This window comes from Erythrolamprus reginae, chromosome 2 (assembly GCF_031021105.1).
Source record: "Erythrolamprus reginae isolate rEryReg1 chromosome 2, rEryReg1.hap1, whole genome shotgun sequence".
Taxonomy (NCBI): domain Eukaryota; kingdom Metazoa; phylum Chordata; class Lepidosauria; order Squamata; family Dipsadidae; genus Erythrolamprus; species Erythrolamprus reginae.
Genome location: NC_091951.1, coordinates 239,570,875 through 239,597,036, shown reverse-complemented (window position 1 = coordinate 239,597,036; position 26,162 = coordinate 239,570,875). Strand labels below are relative to the sequence as shown.

Here is a 26,162-nt window from a genome sequence, read left to right as displayed (position 1 = left end):
CTAGAAAGCCTAGAACTAAGACGCCTTAAACATGATCTATAAGTAGTGCCCACAAGATCATATGCTGCAATGTTCTACCTGTCAATGACTACTTCAGCTTCAATCGCAACAACACAAGAGCACACAACAGATTTAAACTTAATATTAACCGCTCCAAACTTGACTGTAAAAAATATGACTTCAGTAACCGAGTTGTCGAAGCGTGGAACTCATTACCGGACTCCATAGTGTCATCCCCAAACCCCCAACACTTTACCCTTAGATTATCTACGGTTGACCTATCCAGATTCCTAAGAGGTCAGTAAGGGGCGAGTACAAGTGCACTAGAGTACCTTCTGTCCCCTGTCCTATTGCTCTCCTATATCTCCTATACCTTTCTTCTATTCCTATATTTCTTCTTCTATTCTTTCATTGATATGTTCTATTACTATATCTTCTTTTCTATTCTTTCATAGATATATTTTACTATGAGTATCTTCTCTATAACCTTCATCATGTATTTTACTATATGTGTGTATATATATACAGTGGTACCTCATCTTACGAACGCCTCTTCTAACGAACTTTTCGAGATACGAACCCGGTGTTTAAGATTTTTTTGCCTCTTCTTCCGAACTATTTTCACCTTACGTACCCAAGCCGCTGCTGCTGGGATGAAGGGGTTTCTTTTTCCCCCCTTTTTTGAAGAAAGAAAAGGGAGGGGCGGCTTGGAGGGGGAAAGAGTTTGCATTTTAAAAAGTAGGAGAACAGCGTGCTTGCACAGGCACTGAAAGGGTGTCTTTTGAAGAAAGAAAAGGGAGGGGCGCCCCCCTTGCCTTTCTTCCTTCCCACTCACCCTTTAGCCTAGCCTTACTTCTTCCACCCGCCCCCTTTAGCTGCTCCTCCCTGCCCTGTTCGCCTCCCTTCTAAAGTTTGGGATTTTCCTGAAGGATTTGCACGCATTATTTGCTTTTACATTGATTCCTATGGGAAACATTGTTTCGTCTTACGAACCTTTCACCTTACGAACCTCCTCCTGGAACCAATTAAGTTCGTATCATGAGGTACCACTGCATATACAGTGAACCCTCGAGTTTCGCGTCCTCAAGCATCGCGAAAGGGCTATTTCGCGAGTTTTAAACCCGGAAGTAAACTCCACCATCTGCGCATGTGTGCATAGATGGTGGAGTTCCCCAGCTGGGAAGCTGGGCGGCTTCCCTGGGTCTTTCCCCTCTTGCCCCGTAAGACCCCAGCGGCAGCGCAAGCAACGGCGTGGACGGGCGGGCGGCACGCGCGGGGACACCCCAGCTCCGCTGCCCAGCTGGGGAGCGGAGCTGGGGTTTCCCAAAGCGCGCGCGCGTTGCTGGGGCCGCTCCCCAGCTGGGGAGCGGAGCCGGGGTTTCTCCAAGCGCGCGCGCGTTGCTGGGGCCGCTTCCCAGCTGGGGAGCGGAGCCGGGGTTTCTCCAAGCGCGTGCACGTTGCTGGGGCCGCTCCCCAGCTGGGGAGCGGATCTGGGGTTTCCCCAAGTGCGCGCGCGTTGCTGGGGCCGCTTCCCAGCTGGGGAGCGGAGCCGGGGTTTCTCCAAGCGCGCGCGCGTTGCTGGGGCCGCTCCCCAGCTGGGGAGCGGATCTGGGGTTTCCCCAAGCGCGCGCGCGTTGCTGGGGCCGCTTCCCAGCTGGGGAGCGGAGCCGGGGTTTCTCCAAGCGCGCGCGCGTTGCTGGGGCCGCTCCCCAGCTGGGAAGCGGCCCCAGCAACGCGCGCGCGCTTGGGGAAACCCCAGATCCGCTCCCCAGCTGGGGAGCGGCCCCAGCAACGCACGCGCGCTCCCCAGCAACGCGCTGCGGGCGGCGGTGGAAGTAAAAACACCATCTGCACATGCGCAGATGGTGTTTTTACTTCCGCACCGCTACTTCGCGAAAAATCGATCATCGCTTGGGGTCCTGGAACGGAACCCTCGCGATGATCGAGGGTTCACTGTATATATATACCCAATAAAACTCTCATTGTGTATTGGACAAAATAAATTAAAAATAAATAAATAAAACTTATCTATTCCTCATTCCCCAAAATATAATATCTTGACGAGAAGAAATGATGTCCCATAAGTATTTTTCTCCTGTCTGTACTGCCTTCAAAATAACAGCTGTTTCTCTTAGTTTTTTTTCCCACAGGAAGATTCAGCAAGTATTCACAGGACCTCAATTACTGTCTAATTCAAACTCCCTTGCCACCTTTATGCTACTTCAAGTAAATTTTAAAAGTTACTACAATTTCTAAGTAATTGAATTGATGAGATAAGAGCAGGGGGCTATTGTGAACCCAGATAAGTATTTCTTTTAAAACATTTGAATATATATTTCTGTGTTTCAATTCTTTTGAGAAAGAACTGAATCACTTAGCTTTAATAACGTCATTGAATGGTGTGCTATTCTTTGGGCATCACTTTCTGCTCTTAGCGGTAAAAATAGGCAGGTCCATTTTGCGTTAAAATATTAATATACTGATTGCTTCTGGAGTTATTAAGAGCCCATTTAGCAAATACATTAAGACACTTACAGTTTCTCCACATAAAAGTACCTCAGGCCAAATTTTCACCACACAGTAATACTTCTGACTATTTGGGACTACATAGAAGATTGGATTTTTTTAAAAAATCCCACCACAGAAAAGGAACAAAGCTTTTGAGGCAAATGTTTCTCCAACATTTAGGATTGTTTTTTTTTTTTAAACCAAGAAAATTGATTTTCATGGAGTTATGGAAGATTCTACCATGTAAACCACCATTACCATTGCAGCCAGACATTTCTTTATTCAACCCATCATGTTATTAAGAGAGAAAGTCGGTTCTTACCACCTGTTCTTTGAAAAGCAGAGCTGACAAAAAGCGAAGGGGTGCGAATTTCACTTTCTGAGGAACCACCATGATTTCCTGTTTCAGACATGCCATGGTCCCCACAAACAACAAGTAAATTGGGTAATGTTTCTTCCTCCACTTCCTGAATTGGAAGAAATTTTCAAGGTTTTAATGGAATAGTTTAACATTTCATTATCAAATCTGTTCCTTCGCTTCGCGGACTTGAGCCAAAAAGATTAGGATTCTCAAGAACGATTGCCGCCACCCCCACCCCCCAAGTAAACTGATAAAAGATACTGCGGCAATAACCACTCCCAATTGTTGTTAGGAATATATTATTACAATTTCTCATGGCACCATTAATTTATATAAGAAACGGGAACCCACCTAGCTAGTACTTTCACAACCTTTAAGCTGGCTAAGCAGAATGCATCACAAATATATAAATAAATACTTTATTGTCATTGTATGTATATACACAGAATACCCTTGCAACGAAATTCGTATGACACCAAAGACCAATTTCAACATACATAACAATTTGAAAGAACATGCTCAACCCACCACAATTTCCCACCAGAACCATCTAACATCCACGCAACAGACCAAGTAGTATTGCCCAGCTGTTCACTGATGGTGACCCCCTAGTACCGGGGTAGGAAAAGTTGGCTCTTCTATAACACGTGGACTTAAACTCCCAGAATTCCTGAGCTAGCATGATTGGCTCAGGATCTGTATTGTGGGAACAATATGCTGGCTTTGTTAAAAAGTGCTATTGCTAACATGTTGTAAGCCGCCTTGAGTCTAAGGAGAAGGGCAGCATAAAAATTGAATGAATGAATGAATGAATGAATGAATGAAAGTAAGTAAGTAAGTAAGTAAGTAAGTAAGTAAGTAAGTAAGTAAGTAAGTAAGTAAATAAATAAATAAATAAATTTAAAAAAAATTGGAGTTGAAGTCCACAAGTTATGAGCCAACTTTGCCTACCCCTGCCCCAGTACATTCTTAAGTGCAATTATAGCTCTGAGATAGAAACTATTCAGAAAACGTGTGGTTTGAGTTTTAATTGTTCTTTATCTTCTGCCAGAAGGCAGCAGTCCAAAAAGATTGTAAACAGGATGAGAAGAGTCTCTGAGAAAGTTGTGCACCTTTCTAAAACACCGAGATATGAAAATATCGTCCACGGCTGGTAGCTGGAGCCCAGTGATATTCTGGGCAGTTCTAATGATTCTCAGTAAAGCTTTTTTATCCGCTATGGAACTGCTCCCATACCATGCGAGAATGCCACATGTTACTACTACTATGTTGCTCCTATTAATGGTGCTGTGATAGTAGGACAACAATAGATGCTGAGATAGATTTATCTTCCTGAGCATTCTTAGGAAGTACAGTCTCTTGTGCCTTCTTCACAAGCATGTTAACATCAAGTTCCTACATGCAAATATGCATTCGAAAATATGCTTTAATATTGTATCAATACAAAACATAAGAGTCAATAAGCCACTCAAAGTTTCCTACATTGCAACTTTTTACCAGATTAAAAATGAAACATTCAAGTTGTTACCAATTTTGTTCTACTGAAATAAAGCCAGTGAGCAATGATCCAATAGAACATTTCAGAGCTTAAAATAAAAGATTGTTTCCATCTCCTGCATTTCTTATGGCCAATATAGTCAAAAAACCAATATCAATGCATTTCATTTAGTCAACAATTCCAAGGACCTGGGACTAGTGATGGGCGAACCCAACGGTGTTCGGGTTCAGCAAGTTCGGATGAACTTCGCGTAAAGTTTGGCCGAACCCGAACCGAACCTGAACTCCAAACGCTATGTGACATCAAAGCTCCACCCCCGGAATCCCATCGTTTTTTATTTTTACAGATTTTTAATTTTTATTTATTTTTATTTTTATGAAAAAGGATGCCGCAGCGGCGCTGCAAGCAAAGGGCAATCCTTTCATGTAAAAATAAACATTTTTATTTTTACGTGAAAGGACCGCCCTTTGCTTGCAGTGCCACTGCAGCATCCTTTTTCGTAAAAATAAAAATATTTATTTTTACGTGAAAAGACCTCCCTTTGAAGGAGCTGGGGAATCCCTCCCACAAAGAGATTCCGGGGGGCGGAGCTTTGATGTCACGTATACCGGCAGGTTGCTAAGGACGCCAAGGTGATCACTTCCTGGATTCCATGCCTCCCGACCAGCCGGCAGCTCCCCAGTGTTCACCTTCCTCCGCCGCCACTGGCGCCTGGCTCCTCCTCCTCTTCTCAGCAGATGATAGCTGGGCAGTGGCTTTTGCGGTGTTCGGCATGAATGCCGAACAAAAGCACGAATTTTTTTTAAAATTCAGGTTCGGGTCCGGTATGCCGAACACCACAAAATTTGGTACGGACCCAAATTGTGCGGGTTTGGTTCGCCCAACACTACCTGGGACTAAGAATTGGAAATATGCCCCAATGACTACAATGAGACTTGGTCTCAATTGATTATTTACTTGATCAGGCTGTAAGATAAAATGCATCTGTAGATTGAAGTCGGATACTCCAAATCTTCCAGTTTTCCTGATCAAATGCATCTTCAAAACTTAAGCACCTCACCTTGGAAAGCAGAGACTTATGTATCTTTGAGATAATGTTATCCATTTCAGAAAGCTTTGGTCCTATCAAAGGACTGTTTGGTCCAGTCAGATGACCAATATGATCCAATCCTAGATAGTGAAGAATGAGTATATCCCAGTCTTCTCTTTTCAATACATTATTCAAATGTCTAGTAACATTGTTGTCAACCTTAGTGAGAAAAGCAAAGCAAAGATATATTAAGCCATCACCTATTTTGCTCATAGTATGCAGAATTAATTAACAGCTCTTCTAAATATAAACCCTCTGATGGAAAGGGGTGTGTACAATGTAATGATATCCTGTTTAGCTCAAAACTTCCTACACCATTAAGGAAGCAAGTTAAGAGAGACTGTTAGGCTGAATATTTCTTAGACATGCTACATTGCAAACCATTGAATATGTTGTCTTTCAATATCATTCTTGAAGGTTCCAATTCTCCAAAATCAGAACACAATCTGCAACCTATGAGTTTAGGATGTTAAATAGCCTTGTCTGCTAATTTGGATAGATGCCCCTATGTTTCATTATTTTGACTATAATTTTTTTCTAATGTAGCAATTGAACATATCTTGTTAATTTCATCACAATTACGGTATTAAGTCATCTATTAAGTTTCCCAGTGTTGGGAAATTATTATCTGAGTTGCTAAAACTAACCTTATTTTTGAAGCTTGAAATTTGGTCCTGTAAATAAGTAAGTGAGTAAGCCTTACCCTAGGAGCATTCAATTCTTTGTTCAATGATAATTATCTCCTTAAAAAAATTATATCCGAAGTGAATAGCTTTATTGCATTACCATCATTAATTTTAAAAAATAGCTTTTTAAATACACTTTTAACATTTGGAATAATAATTGTGATATATATGTGCCAATCTAACTGAAGTCAAGGGCCAGTGATTCATAATCTGCCTCTGCAGTTCTTACTGCCAAGGCTTCAACTAAGGAACCCCAGCAAATCAGGTCTCTGAGGTTAGGATCTTCATCAAAGAACTTCTTTATTGGGTACATCATATTAGCATGCTGAAATATACCCAATAAAGAAGTTCTTTGAGGAAGACTCTAGCTTCAGAGTCCTAATTTGCTTGGGTTCATTAGTCAGAACCTTGACACTTCCATTAATCTATTCACTTTGAACAATTTCTACCAATGTATCTCCTGTGTCAGGGAGAACATACCAAGAACTATTTTATAAGCACAGAGTGAATGTCCTATTTCCAGCTACAATAACTTTCCTATAATTTTTTTCTCTTTGGCTTGTTCTAAGTTGTTGTTGTTAGTTGCAAAGTCATGTCTGACCCATCACAACCCCATGGACAATGTTCATCCAGGCCTTCCTGTTCTCTACCATCCTCTGGAGTCCATTTAAGCTCACGCCAACTGCTGAATATTTAATCAGTGATTAAATATTAAATTCTCAAAATTGGTAAGATAACATAGCTCCAACATTCTAAGTCTATTATCCATGCTGTTTTGTACTCTATTGCTAATCTCTAATTTAGGGTTTATAATGGTGGGGAGATAGTGATTTATTACTGTGACAATTTAAGAAAGAAACTGAGACATGAGAAGGATTTTTAAAAAGAAATATATTTTATATGACCTGTATAATTTAGGTAACTAGGTGAGATGAACCTTTTGTAAAGTAAAGAAAAAGCTAATAGTTCTGAAAATAACCAATGTGTGACATTTTATGAAAATATATACATCTGATCATCTGAGTGACATAGGGGAAGGTTTGGTAGGGAAGGTTTGCCTATTTGCCGATGACTCTAAAGTGTGCAGTAGAGTTGATATTGCTGGAGGCGTCTGTAATATGGTAAATGATTTAGCTTTACTAGATAAATGGTCAAAGCAATGGAAACTGTCGTTTAATGTTTCCAAATGTAAAATAATGCACTTCGAGAAAAGGAATCCTCAATCTGAGTATTGTATTGGCAGTTCTGTGTTAGCAAAAACTTCAGAAGAGAAGAATTTAGGGGTAGTGATTTCTGACAGTCTCAAAATGGGTGAGCAGTGTGGTCGGGCGGTAGGAAAAGCAAGTAGGATGCTTGGCTGCATAGCTAGAGGTATAACAAGCAGGAAGAGGGAGATTGTGATCCCGCTATATAGAGCGCTGGTGAGACCACATTTGGAATACTGTGTTCAGTTCTGGAGACCTCACCTACAAAAAGATATTGACAAAATTGAACAGGTCCAAAGACGGTCTACAAGAATGGTGGAAGGTCTTAAGCATAAAACGTATCAGGAAAGACTTAATGAACTCAATCTGTATAGTCTGAGGACAGAAGGAAAAGGGGGGACATATGATTGAAACATTTAAATATGTCAAAGCGTTAAATAAGGTTCAGGAGGGAAGTGTTTTTAGTAGGAAAGTGAACACAAGAACAAGGGAACACAATCTGAAGTTAGTTGGGGGAAAGATCAAAAGCAACATGAGAAAATATTATTTTACTGAAAGAGTAGTAGATCCTTAGAACAAACTTCCAGCAGACGTGGTAAATCCACAGTAACTGAATTTAAACATGCCTGGGATAAACATATATCCATCCTAAGATAAAAATACAGGAAATAGTATAAGGGTAGACTAGATGGATCATGAGGTCTTTTTCTGCCATCAATCTTCTATGTTTCTATGTTTCTATCAGCAGATAATATATGCAATAAAATGATTGCATCAATGGTTATATGCACAGAACACATACATATTCTTACAGCCACTCCCAGACAGTGACTTACCTCTGTGTAGTCTGAGACAAAAAATGATGTTGTCCCATCATATTCAACAAAATGCTTTGGAAACAGCCTAATCCAGGTATCATCACCATAGAAAATTATTCTTTTCCCAGCAATTTTGGCCTGCCATATTAGGTTGTCTTCCATCAAGGCTGGCGAGTTAAGGTTCATGATTACATCAATGAAACCTGGGATGCTACCAGTCATAAGTGCCTGCAAAGGGATCCACCAAAAGGAAAGGAGAAATGGATCAAGCATTAGATGAAGTTTCAGTATAACCTAATATATAACATTGGATGAGAATTCACTTCTGCATGTGTATACATATATATTGCAGAGAGTCAATGCCTTTAAGCAAACAGCTACCCCAGAGGTGGGTTCCTCCCGGTTCTACAGAACCAGTAGTAGGCCTGAATCGTTACAATTGGCACAACCCAGGCCTGCGAAGCCCCTGAACTGGCTCTTGGTGATGCCATGGGTGCCGCCATTTTGTTTTTTGCTTCTGTGCCTGGGTTTATAGCACTGCACATGTGGGCGGCTTGTCAGGAAGTGAACCAGCAGCGAGGTAAGCCAGGACCCATCCCTGGGTTACCCATAATTCAGCACACATAGTCCTCAACTTACAACAGTTCATTCAGTGATGGTTCAAAGTTACAACAGGACTGAAAAAAGTGGCTTATGACCGTTTTTCACAATTGCAACCTTTGCAGTTTCCCCACGATCATGTTATCAAAAATCAGATGCTCGGCAACTGGTTCATACTTATTGTTGTGGTTAGCTCTGGCCCTGCTCCTGCCCCAAGGACTGTGGATGTGGGAGAGACATCCACATGCTGCAGACCTGTTTTGCCCCCGGTGGAATCTGCTGATGAAGGCTCCTCTGACCAAGAAGACATGAGTGACAGGGAGGAGGAGAGTGGGTCAGACAGCTCAGAAGGAGATCAATTATCTAGCTCCTCCTTCGATTCAGAACAAGAGTTAATGATACAGTCACGAATGCGGAGAGCGATGCGTAGGCAACAACAACTGAGAGATTATTATCAAAGAAAATGAGGCCACCTGTGGTTGGGTGGGGCTGTGGTAATTAGTGAGGCTGCTATAAATAGCAGCCTGTGGGTTTGGCCATTGTGGAGGATTATCTGATTGTTGTGTTTCGTGACTGTTTTACTGACTTTGACTTTTTGTGTGCTGATTTGTGTGAAACACACAAAGTGTGTTTCACTTTGTGAAATAAGAAGGACTGTGAATTGCCTCACAGCTGCAAGCTAAGTATCTCAGAACTGATAAGGGACTTGTACAAATTACCAGTTTGTTTGGAGATGAGTGCTCTTTGCTATACCAAAAGAGGGCTTGGTTTAAGTGAATTTTCATTATAAAGAACATTGTTTTGAATTTTCAAACGTGTATGTGTCTGAAATTTGTACCTGTGAATTTTTGGGAGGATTCTACCAGAGAGCCCGACAGAACACTTATGACCACTGTTCTGTCCCAAGGTCATGTGATCACCTTTTGCCATCTTCTGGCAAGCAAAGTCAATGGGGAAGCCATAACCGGATTATTGCAATGATTTGCTTAACAACTGTGACAAGAAAGGTTGAGTTTTGGGGCAAAACTCACTTCACAAATTTCTCACTTAACCACAGAAATGCTGGGCTCAGTTGTGGTTGTAAGTCAAGGACTACCTATATAGGCGGACAGGACTAAAAGTACTGAATTCAGGACTATGGTACTGAATATAATGCTCTTAGTAAAGGGTAACTTGAGTATTCCAGGAAGCTGATTTTTTTTTTCACTGTTTCACTCACCTCAAACATCATAGCAGAAGGTACCATCACATTCTGAGAAAAAGCTCCTGTTGTCAAAAAGAACATATTTCTGCAGTAGAATTAAGCATACTGCTTCATGAAATGTACAATGTATAGATTTAACAGAAGACAACTATCACTTATCAAGAAATATTTATTACCAGGATACCAGAACTTACTTTAATTCGAGGCATGGTGACAGTAGGCGCCTTGGCTTCTGCTATAAAAGCATGTGTTGTTCCTTTTTCCACCAGATCTGTTGTATATGGCATGAATTTTAAACCTTTTGAACCAAAAACAAAGTCATCTCTCAAGGCATCAATCAACACTATAACTACTTTGTTAAAAATAGGTGGGATCGTCTTGGTCCATTTCGATATGAATTCTAAAAAAAGGAAAGAAAAACCCACATGAGACACTAATCCAAGCCAATGCTTAGTTTTTGCACGTACTGACCTTAACGTCCCACATTTTTTTCAAATATCTTTAGAGGCAGGAATCAACAAGCCATAATTGATGGTCACAATTTTAATTCTTACAGCTGTACTTTGTCTCATTTCCAACAAAAAAAACATTATATATTATCCTTTATGATGTCAATATTGGTTTCTGAACACCTTAAATCAAATGAGAAAATAATATAGAAGAATATGGCAAGTGGACAAAAACTATAAGAAAGGTAGGCAACTGTGAACAAGATATTTAGAAACTCAATGATGCATAAATAATGTCTGTAGTTTTCTTCCTGATTTGTTGGCAGGAAGCTGCTGTTTCAGCCTCTCTGGGCCTTCTAGAAGTTGCATGAGAGGATTCTGCAGTCCTAGAACCCCTGGAACTTCAGAAAATTGTGCAGGAATGCTGATGTGATTTTCTCAAAGGCTGCACAAGAGCCAGCCCTTCTTCTAACTTCCAGAGGGTCCAGAGGCATGGTGTGTCATCAAAAATATTATGTCCCATCACCAATCACACATGTGTCATAGATTTGCCATCACTGCACTAGATACATGATCAGATGAACATCTAGCATCTTCTTTCTGAGGCTACTGGGAACGAATATTTTACAACAATGTATATAGTCCACAAAAAGAAAAATGAGTTTCATAGGTAGTAAGAATTTACAAATCAATTTTTAAACAACACACAGAATTAGGAGACACGTGGAAAGGATGAATACAGCACTAATAAGAGTCAAAGCACTTTAGAACAATATGCCTATGAATACCACCCATGGCTGTCTGAAAGTAAACTTCCATTTGTTGCAGAATTTCTACAAATACATTCTGTTAGTACTACGTATATACAAGATAGTTGGGTTGGCAATATATAAACAAGCTAACAATGAATGTTTGTAGAAGTACTATAGCTTTAAGAGACAGTGTTGCAAATTGCCACAAGAGGGAGCCAGAAAGCATGATTATCTCTCTCTGCTCTCTCTGTTCTTTCTGCTGATTCACTGTGACTGATGTAGCAAGCTCTGTGTGTTCAATGGTAGTTTGATGTATTCGTAAGCTGTAATGTATGTCTGATATGTAAGACAAAGACAGGCTTGCAATATTATTATTGTATGGAGAGATATTGACTATTTAACTTGAATGTGCTATTTCTAAAAGTAAACACTAATTGAACTTTAATGTATCTGTTTTGTATGTCTGAATAATTATTCAATCTCCTTGATAACTCAACTCACTCCTTAACGCATTCCAAATAGTGAAAGGGCAGTGTGTGTGGTTTTTTTAAATTTATGTATTTGGGTAACAAAAGTGATGGAAAGGGGAAAATCAAAAATGACAAATTAATCTAAACACATCTAGCAAATGTCCCAACTAAAATAATTGTCCACAATAAATCTCAGAAATTTTACCATTTATTGCTGCTGAACCAATAATTTTCCAAATCATTGTTTTCAACATTTAAATTCATTGGGAACATTTCGTTGATTTGCAACAATCTCTTGCCAATTTTGCTCTATCTGCACTGCCAGTAGACATGATCATAAACAAATACATTTCAACAAAGCTGACAAGCATTGCTCTGCAGAATTTTTACCATCCCAGAAAAGCACAAAGGATGCTGTCAATTTTCAGGAAGACTCAAAGCCTTTACCTGGGGGAAAGTATACAAATTTAGAACTGTATAGTAAGGAAAATATCCTTAATATTTTGGGAACCATTTTGAATTTTCAGTATTTCTGTATAAATAGAACCCTTAATGTATGATCTGTTCTTTGAACAAGTCCTAAAACTAGATTTAAAATACTTGATTAAACAAATGACAAGAAAGCATTATATTTGCTCATTTATTTGAGGAAAATAATCCAGTGTTACAGATTGGTGTATGGCAAACGTATGTGACCCTGTAGGATTATCAATTTATTTGAAAGATAAATTAGAGTCAAGTTTTTCAGATTCAGTGTGGGAGATCCTGCATTATTTACAGAACATAATTTTGGTTATTTACTATCAAAGTCTGATCTTATGTGGAAATATGTTATGGCTCAACCAAGATTTCTGAGGACCTCCAAAAAACAGATGCTGGTATTCTGGAAAATACTGTAACGCTCTCTGCATGGGGCTACCTTTGAAAAGTGTTCGGAAACTTCAGATCGTGCAGAATGCAGCTGCGAGAGCAATCATGGGCTTCCCTAAATATGCCCATGTCACACCAACACTCCGCAGTCAGCATTGGTTGCCGATCAGTTTCCGGTTACAATTCAAAGTGTTGGTCATGACCTATAAAGCCCTTCATGGCACCGGACCAGATTACCTCAGGGACCGCCTTCTGCCGCACGAATCCCAGCGACCAGTTAGGTCCCACAGAGTGGGCCTTCTCTGAGTCCCGTCAACCAAACAATGTCGGTTGGCAGGGCCCAGGGGAAGAGCCTTCTCTGTGGCAGCCCCGACCCTCTGGAACCAACTCCCCCCAGAGATTAGAATAGCCCCCACCCTCCTTGCCTTTTGTAAGCTCCTCAAAACCCACCTCTGCCGTCAGGCATGGGAGAATTAAGATCATCTTTCCCCCTAGGCTTCTACAATTGATGCATGGTATGTTTGTATGTATGATTGGTTTTATAACAAGGGTTTTTAGCTGTTGTAGTATTGGATTTTTACATTCTGTTTTTTGTCACTGTTGTTAGCCGCCCCGAGTCCACGGAGAGGGGCGGCATACAAATCCAATAAATAAATAAATAAAAGGCCACAAAACTATTTCCAAAGAGATTAGACTACCAAACTCCACTGTTGGGCATTGTATACAAAAGGAGGCAATTCAAAAGTGAGTGTTCTACTCCTCTACTAACAATAGAATCCCTTATGCCACCAGGGCTAGGACAATCTGGAACCGCAATGCATGCGGTCCGATCTCAGCACAGTACGCAAAATTGTCTGCTACAGCATCCTACCTGTCAACAACTTCTTCAGCTTCAACCACAATAATACATGGGCAAACAATCGATACAAACTCAAGGTAAACCACTCCAAACTCAATTGCAGAAAATACTACTTCAGCAACGAGGAGCCAACGCCTGGAATGCTCTACCCGACTCTGTTGTAACAGTTTCAAACCCTCATAGCTTCAACCTAAAACTCTCTACCGTGGATCTCACCCCATTCCTAAGAGGTCCATAAAAGGGCTGTGCATAAGCACATCAGCATGGCTACCATCCCTGTTGTGGTTGGCTCTGGCCCAGCTCCTGCCCCAGGGAATGGGGAGGTGGATGCAGGGGAAAATTCAACATGTCACAGGCCTGTGTTATTGCCAACAGAATCAGTTCAGAGTTTAGTTTCCTCGGATGAAGAAGAAGGTGGGAGTGACTCTGCAGAGGAGGGCTTGGCATATAGCCAAGGCAGTCAATCTTCCTTATCTTCTATTGCTTCAGATGATGACATTTTGGACCCACGCAAGTGCAGAATTATGCATAGAAGAGACCAAGTAAGAACATATTATAGGAAATAAGGGAGGCCACCTGTGTTTGGGTGGGGCTCCAGTAATTAGGGCTGCTGCTATAAATAGCAGCATGTGGGTTTGGCCATTGTAGAAGAATATCTGTTCGCAGTTGTCAGAAATCTTGTGTGCTGGACTTTGTTGCTTTTTCACACCTTTGAAACCAAAGCAGAGCAACGTGTGTGTGTGTGTGCGTGTGTGTGTGTCTCATTTCCTTGGAAGAAGAAGGGGTGTGAAGTTTCTCTACAGCTGCTGGCTAAGTACTTAAGGACTGCTTAAGAGAAATTGTACAGACTATCTGGTTGTTTTGGGAAGAGTGCTCTTTGCAATACAAAAAGAGTGTTTAGTTTATTTTGAATTTTGTGATAAAGAACATTGTTTTGAATTTTCAAATGTGTGTGTGTCTGAAATTTGTATCCTTGAATTTTTGGGAGGCTCCTAGCCTGGCAGAACACATCCCTATCTTACTATCCCCATTTATCTATATTGACTTCATTTGTTCATGTGTATGTTAATACCTACATTTGTCATCTTGCTCATGTCTGACAAACAAATGAATAAATAAACACAATTGTTACTCTATCCTGGAGTGGTTGAGCCACCATGATTACACCAAAAGCCAGGGTTGTAATACTCTAGAAATCTTAAAGAATTCTGGGATAATGTCAAAGGCTAAAAGCATTTCTTGCATTGGTGAATGCAAGTGTTCATGATTCCATCATGAAAAATATTGGACAACATAGTGTGTGCATGGCAGGGTTGAAAGGAGAAAGACATTTCTCTTCAAAAAGGCATTTGTCCATCTACTGTCTGTGAAAGACTACATAGATAAGATGGAATTGTATTGGGAGGACGTTCAGAAGATGGATGAGATTATAATAGAATTTTCAGCTTGAATGAAAAGTGTTGCACTGCACAAAAGGCAAAAACATTGCATTTCAGCTTTATTCCTCAACAAAAAGTGACAGAGGCAATATCATGGTTGGGCTTGCTTTGTCCTTCTAGACAAAGATAAGTAAACCATCACTGATATAACTATGAATTCTGAATTGTACCACTAAATCCCAGAAGAAAATGTCAGGGTATTTATCCCTGAACTGAAGCTCAAGAGAAAATGAATCACGCAGCAAGATAGTAAGCCACAATTGCAGGAGGTTCGTCCATCGTGTTTGGAGAGGACCTTGACATCTAACAGGTTGTGGGGCTGTCCACAGGTGGCTGGTAAGACCTATATGGGCACAGAATGTTCTGCCACATGTTGGGCAGACATGTGTGGGCACCATTGTCACAGCATTTGCAGCTCTGGCCTTGCAAAGTGCTCACTTCTCTTCTGCTATGATTGTTCTTCTGCCGTCAGATGTCTGCACGCCTTGGTGGATCAGCATACACAATGTTGATCGATCTTGTGCCAGGGCTTCCCAGGAGGTGATGTCAATATGAGGGACTTTGAGATGGCTTTGTATCATTTCCTTTATCCCCCGTGCAATCACTTTCCTTTAGACAGCTCATCATAGAGAAGCTGTTTAGGGATGCAATGGTCTGGCATCCTAATAACATGGCCTGCCCAGCGTGTGTGGGCTTTCGTCAGCAGGGTGGGAATTGATCACAGGCCTGCTCTGGAAGGACTTCTGTGTTTGGCCCCTTATTCTGCCAATGGATCCTCAGAATTCCAGTAGCAAGATAGTAAACGTAAATTGCATGACCATGTCATACATTTTGGATTGACAAGTCAAAGTTCTGACCTGAATCCTATAGGAATTTTGTAAAAGGACCTCAAGTGATCAGTTTATGTGAGGAAGCCCACCAACATCCCTGAGTTAAATATCAAGTTTTACGACTTGAACAAGTCGTGTTTTAGGTCATTTTTAAATTATTATTATTTATTAGATTTGTATGCCGCCTCTCTCCGTAGACTCGGGGCGGCTCACAACAATAACAAAGACAATATAAGAACAAATCTAATAATTTAAAAAACACTAAAAAACCCACTATTAAAAGCAAACATATACACAAGCATACCATGTGTAAACTGTATAGGCCCGGAGGAGATGTCTCAGTTCCCCCATGCCTGACGGCAGAGATGGGTCTTAAGAACTTTACGAAAGGCAAGGAGGGTGGGGGCAATTCTAATCTCCGGGGGAGCTGGTTCCAGAGGGTCGGGGTCGCCACAGAGAAGGCTCTTCTCCTGCGTCCTGACAAACGACATTGTTTAGTCGACAGGACCCAGAGAAGGCCAACTCTGTGGGACCTAACCAGTCACTGGGATTTGTGCGGCAGAAGGAGGTCCCGGAGATATTCTGGTCCGATGCCATGAAGGGCTTTATAGGTCATAACCAACACTTTGAATTGTGACCGGAAATTGATCGGCAACCAATGCAGACTGCAGAGTGTTGGTATAACATGGGCATACCTTGGGAAGCCCATGATTTATTTATTGGATTTATTGGATTTGTATGCTGCCCCTTTCCAGAGACTCGGGGCGGCTAACAGCGACAATAAAACAGTGTACAATAGTAATTTGGTATTGATGATTAAAAATCAATTAATATAAAAACCAAACATACATACATACATACCATGCATAGAATTGTAAAGGCCTAGGGGGAAAGAGGATCTCAATTCCCCCATGCCTGGCGGCAGAGGTGGGTTTTAAGTTGTTTACGAAAGGCAAGGAGGGTGGGGGCAGTTCTAATCTCTGGGGGGAGTTGGTTCCAGAGGGCCGGGGCCGCCACAGAGAAGGCTCTTCCCCTGGGTCCCGCCAGGCGACATTGCTTAGTTGACGGGACCCGGAGAAGATCCACTCTGTGGGACCTAACTGGTCGCTGGGATTCGTGCAGCAGAAGGCGGTCCCTGAGGTAATCTGGTCCGGTGCCATGAAGGGCTTTATAGGTCATAACCAACACTTTGAATTGTGACCGGAAACTGATCGGCAACCAATGCAGATTGCGGAGTGTTGGTGTAACATGGGCATATTTGGGAAAGCCCATGATTGCTCTCGCAGCTGCATTCTGCACGATCTGAAGTTTCCGAACATTTTTCAGAGGTAGCCCCATGTAGAGAGCGTCACAGTAGTCAAGCCTCGAGGTGATGAGGGCATGAGTGACCGTGAGCAGTGACTCCCGGTCCAAGTAGGGTCGCAACTGGTGCACCAGGCGAACCTGGGCAAACGTCCCCCTCGCCACAGCTGAAAGATGTTTCTCTAATGTGAGCTGTGGATCGAGGAGGACGCCCAAGTTGCGAACTTTCTCTGAGGGGGCCAGTGATTCTCCCCCCAGGGTAATGGACGGACAGATGGAGTTGTCCTTGGGAGGTAAGATCCACAGCCACTCCGTCTTATCCGGGTCATGCACCCTATATGCAGAAATATTGAAAATTCAAAAGAGTTCAGAAACTTTTAAAGGACCACTGTGAACTTTGACATTTAGCAGTAAGACTATTAAGATTTACCTAAATGGCAAGAAAAACAATATTCAGAACAATCCAGAGGATTTTCCCACCACCACCCAGATGGTTAATACGCAGTTCTTGAATGAAAAGGAACAAAAGGCCAGAATTAAGGTCAAGGGAAGGGAAGGGTTTTGCCTTCTCTTTCTGCTCAAGATCCCCATGGGCCACTGTGTGACACAGAATACTGGACTCAATGGGTTTTGGCCTGATTCAGTATGGTTCTTCTTATGTTCTTATGTTCTTATCTATCCAAGATTCTGCCATTATGACATGAGAAATTAAAATGTAACCCAGGGGTCGACAAAGTTGTTCAGAATCTAGGAGCCAGCCAAAAAATTTAGGAGCCAGAATTTTTTTTAAGCAAACTTGGTTTTTTGCCGAGTCTCCACCTGACATCGCTTTCACCCCCTCCCCCCCGGCGCAGGCCTGGCTCCGCCGAGCCGGCTCTGCTGTACTCCCGTCGGGATCCGAGGGGAGACCGTTAGTCAGAAACCGAAACAGAGAAGAAGGAAAGGGAGACCGGGCCGGGGACGCGGGGGAGGGGGGGAGGGGGGAGGAGGGGTTACTGGTCGGAAGTCACCGCGCACGCGGCCGGAGGAGGAATGAACAAAACCTCACGCCGGGAGGGGAGGGGCTTCCGCTTCTCTCCGAAGGCGGGTGAGCGGCCAAGATCGGAGCGTCTGTGTGCGGTGGGGGGGAGTGAAGGGGTTCGAGTAGGAGGCGGAATGGAGGCAAGGGGGGGAGGGAGAGACGCACGCAAGCGCAGGGGACGCTGGGAAAGCAGCTCGCTCCGAGGTTGATGGGCGGAGCTACGGAAGCCAAGATGTACCATTTCTGGGCGTAAACACAAGGCGGGAAAAATATACTGTATACATACAGTACAGCAGGCAACATTTTCTAGAGGTCCCCAACCTTTTTTGCACCAGGGACCGGCTTTAAGCTAGACCAGTTTTCCATGGCCCGGTGGGGGGGGGGGGAGCTAGCTGTCAGCGGCGCCGTAAAAGGGGCGATCAAGAGAGGAATGGGTGAATGAATGGACGGAGGGTGGGAAGGAAGGAAGGAAAGAGGGAAGGGACAGGAACAAAAGAAGGGTGCAAAGGAAGCAAGGAAAGGTGTGAAAGGGGAGAGTAAGAGAGGAAGGAGTGAAAGAAGGGAATGAGGGAGGAAAGAAGGGAGGAAGGAAAAGGAAAGCAAGAAATGGAGGGAGGAAAGGAAGGAAAGAAAGAAAGGGGGAAGGGACAGGAACAGAGGAAGGAAGCAAGGAAACTTATGAAAGGGGAGAGTAAGGGAAGAAGGTAGGAAGGAGAAAGAAAAGAAGAAATAGAGGAAGGGAAGGTAAAAGAGAGAAAGAAAAAGAGCAAGAAACAAAGCAAGAAAGAGAAAGAAAGAAAGGCAACTTCAAAGAAAGGCTCACTGAGCATCTCTCACTCTCTCTCTCTTTCTATCCCTCTTTCTTTCTTTCTCTTCCTTTCTCTCTCTCCTCTTCCTTTATCTCCTCTCTCTCTCCCTCTCTCTTTCTCTCCCCCCTCTCTCCCCCTTTTCCTCTCTCCCTTTCTTGCTATCTCTCCCCCCTCTCCCTCTCTCTTTCTCCCTCTCCCTCTCTTTCTCTCTCTCCCCCCTCTCTCTTTCTCTCTCTCTCCCCCTCTTTCTCTCTCTTCTTCTCACTTTCTCTCTCTTGTTTTCTTTCTGTCTCTTTTGCTTTCTCTCTCTCACACTCTTTCTTGTTTTCTTTCTCACGCTCTTTCTCTCTCTTGTTCTCTCTCTTGCTATCTCTTTCTCTCCCCCCCTTTCTCACTCTCTCTTTCTCACTTTCTCTCTATCTTGCTGTCTGTTGCTCTCACTCACTCTCGTTCTCCGTTCTTCTCAGCGATGACGCGCGCACGCCCTGCCCGCCTCACCTTTGCGAGAGCACTTTCGCCCCGGGCTCTCAGCAAGGGGGTTTGCAGGAGAGGCGGGGCCGGCGAAGGTGATATTGAATGTCGGGGGAGAACGAGCGGTTGCACGCGCTGCCTATCCCCCTGCTAGCCCACTCGGAATATTCAAAATAAGAAAAGCCTTCGCCGGCAAAGGCTTTTCTTATTTTGAATATTCCGAGTGGGCTAGCAGGGAGATAGGCAGCGCGTGCAACCGCTCGTTCTCCCCCGACATTCAATATCACCTTCGCCGGCCTCCGCTGAGGAAAGCCTTTGCCGGCATTTCCTCTCGGCGTCAAGGAGGCGCAGCGGCGGGCGGAGAGAGGGAAGGGGGGGGCAGCGGCGTCCCTCCTGGCCTTGGCGGGCCGCCCAACCCTCCCCACCTCCTGCAAACGCGGCGGGCGGCGGGGGGAGAGCGAGGAGCCGGTTCCGGCGGGCGCGGGGCTTGGCTGGCTGGCGGGGGGAGCGCTGCTGGTGGTGCGGAAAGGCCGAGGGGGCCCTTGCGCCGCGGACCGGCTGAAAAGCCCCAACGGCGCGCTCCCGGTCCGCGGACCGGCGGTTGGGGACCTAGGCGCCAGACAACATTTTCTAGGCGCCACTGGCGACCAGGCGCCTGGGTTTGTCGATCCTTGATGTAACCAATTCAGTAATTAATTCAGTGAAGGCTAAACACTTCCATTAATTGTTTTCTTACTTATTTTACTCTGAATTCCAAAGTCTCTTGAGGCAGAACTAGTATACCTTTGACTGTAGCACTGGGAATATGCTGAAACAGTATTATTAGTGGTTTATTCCCAGAGGTATTTCAAACATTTGCATTCTTCGACAGCTGCTGAAGCTCCATCATCTTTATGGAACTGTTGTTGATATGCAGTAGCCCTTGAAACGTGTGAGCTCCCACATGGCCCAACCCCACAGGACACACAGCATAAAAGAGGGATGCCTTTTACTCAGCTGAAAAGCAAGTTGTGATTGTCAGAAACAACGAATGCTTCCATTTGCTTATCTTCTCTGGCCCTTGTAAGATATAGTAACGAGCAGGTCCCTCTAGCTAAAAGATGACAGGTGAGTGAGTAAATGCTACCACCTCACTTTTGTTCTTGCCATTGCCCACTTAATTTAAGAGGCATGTAAGGCCAGGGAAAACATACAAGTAAGAAATAGTTTTTGCCTTGTAAAAGTTGCATTCTGGGTAACATAGTGATCCAAGCTTCTACAGAGAATACAACGGATGAGATAGGAAATAGAAGAACTGGCATTAGCGAGACAGTACAAAGGCAAATTAACCAACATGAAAAGTTATTTTTTTTAAAAAAAAATTCAGGACTAATATGTTTATAATTTGGCACGTATTCTCCATTTTCTGAATTGTTTTAAGAGCCTGATTCTTGAACCATTAGCAATTCTTGTTGGGAAATACTGAGACATCAATTTTATATTGAGTAATTCTGAGTATTATTTACGTATTTTTATCTGCTGATATTTTGACACTAAATATGTTTCAATGACTAAAGGTGGATTAGAACCTGAATGTCCCTATTCCTAATCAGCTTTACCACTACACCACACTAAGCTTTCATTCTTAAACTTTTCTTTAAAATATTTCTTTTAAAAAACAAATATACAGTAACTGAACATAATGGTATATATAACAATATGGCACTTGTTAATATAGGAGTGAGCAACAAATTATCAGACTCAACAACTGATTTTTCCCCCCTAAAATGTAAAGATAAAAAATGAATCAATGAATAAAGAATTTGACGTGATCCAGTATAATTTTAAAAAGTTGTATGATTGTTTTCCTCACAGATTAAGACAAAATATTTCAAATATCCACAACAATTAATTCCTACTACTGAATTCCTAATAATTTCCCAATAGGTATCTGCTTGGCCATTCCTGTTCCATTAAAATTAATCTGAATTAAAGTTGATAAAGTGCTTTTTAGGATATAGTAATACATACACACACAGTCACACAGAGAGAGAGAGAGAGAGGAAGGAAGGAAGGAAGGAAGGAGAAAAAAGAAAGAAAGAAAGAAAGAAAGAAAGAAAGAAAGAAAGAAAGAAAGAAAGAAAGAAAGAAAGCCTCTGCACAACATTTAAGTGTACCTGGATGTTGTTGTTATATTTTTTGCTTGGTAAATCACTTAAGATCAGTGTTCCTAAAAGCATTTTGAATAAATATGCTTCTAAAAGAAAGTCTTAGTACAGGTATTGAAAAGCATATATTCAGACTATTTCAAAGAAGATGTCAGGCCAAAACCATTTTAGTTGAGATCATTGGCCTGCCACATTTTATAGTACAGTATTTTAATATGGGAATTTGGGAGGGGGAATTGCATGAGGGCTGTCTGTATGTAGCCATAACAAACTCTTTCTAGACAGTCAAGGTCATTCTTTGTCTTCCCACTCCTGCACCTGTAATGAAGGAGATGGGTTGATTCTTGCCAGGTTTGGTAACTGACGATTGGTCAACGTGATGGACTTGGGGATGTAGGGACAAGGGCTTGAATTTTCAACAGGGTGGAGAAACCCTGGAGACTTCAGATTCGGATTTCTCCCAGATGTACCAACATGGCTCTTCTAATAAATTGGAACTTTGAGGAATACTTTGCCTCAGACTCTGATTTAGTTTTGGATGCTATTTGGAAACCTAACACAAGACTGCACTTTTATTAGAAATAATCATTATAGAAACTTCCAGGCTAGTGACTAAATTATAATCAAAATCTTTAAATTAAGCTTTTCTGACTAGCGACTTAAATACATCCTGCAGTAGATAACATTGACTAGTTTTAGCCTGGCTCCCGGAAGGCCTACATGGTTGCATTCACCAGCCTAACGGATAACTTTTGCAGGAAATCAAAAGAGGAAGTTTGAATTAGCAACACTTTATCTTTTTGCAGATTGTTTTTCAATAACTATTCAGGTAGTTCTCAACTTCCAACAGTTCATTTAGTGACCATCCAAAGTTACAACTGCACTAATGAAAGTGCGTTTGATCATTTTTCACACTTTTGACCGTTGCAGCATCCCCATGGTCACATGATCAAAATTCAAATGCTTGGCAACTGGCTCAAATTTATGGCTGCTGCAGTGTCCCAGGGTCCTGTGAGGAAGCCAGATTCACTAAACCACCATTGTACTAACTTAACAACTGCAATGATTCTTACCACAAATTGTGGTAAGAAAGGTTGTAGAATGGGATCAACTATACATTTCCAGAGCAGTAATAGATCTTATTTTAAACTAGATCATACTTTCTCAAAAAGACAAAGTATGTACAATGTTTCCCGATGTCTTATTTTGCGGGAAACAGGGTAGTAACCAAATTCTTCAGGTCTCCAGACAGAGGAAATGGCCCTCAGCCCTGTTCATCATCACTTTGGAGAGATAGACCATTTTTCTTTTCCCCAAGGAAAGTAACCACATATAGCAATATCAACATTTGAGTATTGTATCGTAATACGTTCCACAAACCTATTTTGGAATCTAAATAAGAAGTTTCCATTGGTATAGAACTCAACAGCTCAGCTAATCTTAGAATTCAGAGAGAGTACATTACACAAATATTAAAAAACATCATTTTGACTGCTGGATAGTTTCGAACTGAAATCAAAATGCTGGTTATTAATATTTAAGGCCTCTATGGATTTTGTTCAGGTGACTAGCAATAACCTATGTGAGGTTCATTTACATTTGTTACAGGCTCATCAAGCTCAAGTCATTTGGGTGAGGATTGTACCAACACTTCTAACGCACTTTCAAGCAAGACTTTTGTTGTTGATTTTTAGTATCACAGGCTTTATTAGTTAGTTAGTTATACAGTACTTTATTTTTATTTTTATTTATTTTATTCATTTTTCCAATACACAAATACATAGGAATAATAATAGATATGTAGTAATATACATAAGGGTAAAGTGAACTTAGAGGAGGGGATATATGAAAGAAAGAAAATATATATGATAAGTGAGAGAAAGGAAAGACAATTGGACAGGGGACGAAAGGCACACCAGTGCACTTATGTACGCCCCTTACTGGCCTCTTAGGAACCTAGAGAGGTCAATCATGGAGAGTCTAAGGGAGAAATGTTGGGGGTTAGGGGTTGACACAATTGAGTCCGGCAATGAGTTCCACGCTTCGATAACTCGATTGTTGAAATCATATTTTTTACAGTCCAACATATTTTTTAGGCGTCCAACTCCTTCCGGACTCTAGGCAGTGTATAACATATAAAAAACAATATAAAACAGTCTAAAACCCATTAAAAGAAATATTCATATCCTTAGTGGCTGGATCAAAATGGTCACCCCAAGCCTGCCGGCAAAGCCAGGTCTTCAGGGCCTTCTGGAAAGCCAATAAGGTGGGGACAACATGGACCTCAGGGGGCAACTGATTCATTTCCATGTTATTGTTTGTACTTTAAAATATGCCACAATCTGTACAGTTGGCAGTACAGTAAATTAACGAAATAGGCCGCTGCTCCCTGACCTTCTCTCTCCCAAGCCTGAATAATTTTTGAGGTTGTGCTGGTTTTCTCCAATCTCTACCACTGGCATGGCATATAACTCACATTCTACTTTTGGATTATAAACCCAAAGCCTAATGTTTCTTCTTCCTCATTTTGGCCCTATAATCCTACCCATCTTGTCCAAGAAAAGAAGGAAGACATTCTGCCAAGGCAGGGATCTCCAAACTTGGCAACTTTAACACTTGTGGGCTTCAACTTCCATAATTCTCCAGCCAGCTATGCTGGTTGGAGAATTTTGGGAGTTGAAGTCCACAAGTGTTAAAGTTGCCAAGTTTGAAGACCTCTGTGCCAAGGAAACCATCCAGGTTTTTGTTCTGGCAAAAGCCACCCTTTTTCCAATTGCTCACTTCACCTGCTGGGCAGGCAAGTTTCCTGATGCCTTTTCTTCTCTGAGCAGCACGGCAACCAAGGCAGACAAACAAACACTGCTAAAAGCCCAAGCAACCTGCAAGAGAAATTGGAGGGCAGGCAGAGGTTTCTCCCTGCAAGCTGATCTAAATGTAGTTCCTAAAATCACATACCAAAATGTCCTTCCTGTTAATGACTGCTTCACCTTTAACCGCAGCAATAAACAAACATGTTAATTCAAACTAAATGTAAACCATTCCAAACTCGACTGCAGAAAATACAACTTCAGCAACAGAGTGATCAATAAGTGGAATGCAATACCTGACTCTGTGGTTTGTTCTCCAAACTCCAAAAACTTTAACCTTAGACTGTCTGCACTTCGACCTCTCCCCATTTCTAAGTGCTCTGTAAGGGGAGTGCATAAGCGCACCACTGTGCCCACCGTTCCTGTCTTACTGTCCTATTGTCTTCTTTTATTGTTATTTTTTTATTTACAGTGGGGGGGTAGTATTTAGTCAGCCACCAATTGGACAAGTTCTCCCACTTAAAAAGATGAGAGAGGCCTGTAATTGACATAATAGGTAGACCTCAACTATGAAAGACAAAATGAGAAAACAAACCCAGAAAATCACATTGGATAAAATTTATTGGTGGCTGACTAAACACTTTCCCCCACTTATTACTTATTTATTTATTTATTTATTTTATTTATCTCTCTCTCTCTCTCTCTCTCTCTCTCTCTCTCTCTCTCTCTCTCTATCTGATTGGTTGATTGATTGATTGATTGATTGATTGATTTGTATGCCCCCTCTCTCCGAGGACTGGGGCGGCGCACAACTTAATAAAAATAAAAAAATAAAAAGTATACAATATGAAGTCTAAAACCCAATTTAACAAACTACTATTATCCTATACATGTTTGACAGCAAACAAACAAACAAAAATAAATAAGAGCAAATTCCTCAAAACCCCTTGCAAACAAGCTGGACGCCTCCTTTCTGAATTGCGGGAGCTGTCACGCCACAACCACTCCGCTAAATAATCCACATAGAGAAGTTTCAAGCTTGTTGGAGTATCTCATTCGTCCTTCTGCCTTGCTTGGAGGCTGGAGGGGCGATATGCCATGGAGAGAAGTGAGGAATGGTGTGTGTTTGTTCCCCACCCCACTTTGAAAGGGGCCTGCCTTATCTCTTCTGGGCAAACCCGGCACACACCTCGCCTTCCCTGGCGAGATCCCAAGAAAAACACGAGCGAGGGAGAGGCGCTGTACCTGTCTGGGGAGGCTCTGCAGGCACCTGGCCGAAGCTCCCGCTCGGAAGCAGCGATCTGACCGGCACCGGGAAGAAGCCTCTCAGGAAAAGCCCCACGCCCAAGGCCTGCACCAACAGGCAGAAAGAAGCAAAGACTCCGGAGCGCACCCGCATCCTTCAACTCCAGCACGGGCAGACAGGTGAATCCGGAAGGAAGCTAAGCAGGAGAGGGACACACCTGCGCGGCGGCGGCCGAAGCCCCTCCCTCCAGCAAGCCAAGTAGAAAAGCCAGGCAATCATAATAGGCCCAAAACGCTTCGCTTGCACTCGGATTGGTCAGGGGTTGACCAATCCGCGGGAATTTAGCCGCTCGGCAACCGCGCCGAATTGAGAACGCTTTGAAGAAGAGGAAGTTTGAAGCGGACTACATCTCCCAGAAAGCCTTTGCGGCATCGCCTTGGCGATCCAGGGAAGCCACTCGGCCGGTGTAAAGTCGTCAATTTACAGTTGGATATTTATTACAATTGCTTGGCTTTTTCTCGTGCATGCTGGTTTTTAGAAGTTGGAATAACTTTATAGTCACCTTGAATGTACCCTAATCGGCATACATTAAAATGAAATATCACTATTGAAAATAAGAAACAGGACTGCCACACATCGTCCAATGTTTTTATAATGTTTTGTTTATGTTTGTTTATGTATGTTTATAATGAAATATTTTTGTTAAAAAATGAAATTTCA

General features: G+C 42.4%; 1 protein-coding gene across 3 annotated transcripts in view; it reads right to left on the bottom strand.

Moving 5' to 3' along the window:
* PIGG (phosphatidylinositol glycan anchor biosynthesis class G (EMM blood group)) overlaps positions 1 to 25,759 on the bottom strand; it is a 97,120-nt gene extending 71,361 nt beyond the window's left edge. For all 3 annotated transcript variants that reach the window (XM_070742319.1, XM_070742318.1, XM_070742320.1), the window contains exons 1-5: positions 25,442 to 25,759; positions 10,165 to 10,370; positions 8,185 to 8,394; positions 5,428 to 5,616; positions 2,831 to 2,975 (exon numbers count right to left, since the gene is read on the bottom strand). In XM_070742319.1, the coding sequence (XP_070598420.1) occupies positions 2,831 to 2,975; positions 5,428 to 5,616; positions 8,185 to 8,394; positions 10,165 to 10,370; positions 25,442 to 25,595 (904 nt within the window). In that variant the 5' untranslated portion in view covers positions 25,596 to 25,759. The remainder of the gene's footprint in view (positions 1 to 2,830; positions 2,976 to 5,427; positions 5,617 to 8,184; positions 8,395 to 10,164; positions 10,371 to 25,441) is intronic.
* Between the last annotated feature and the right edge of the window lie 403 nt (positions 25,760 to 26,162).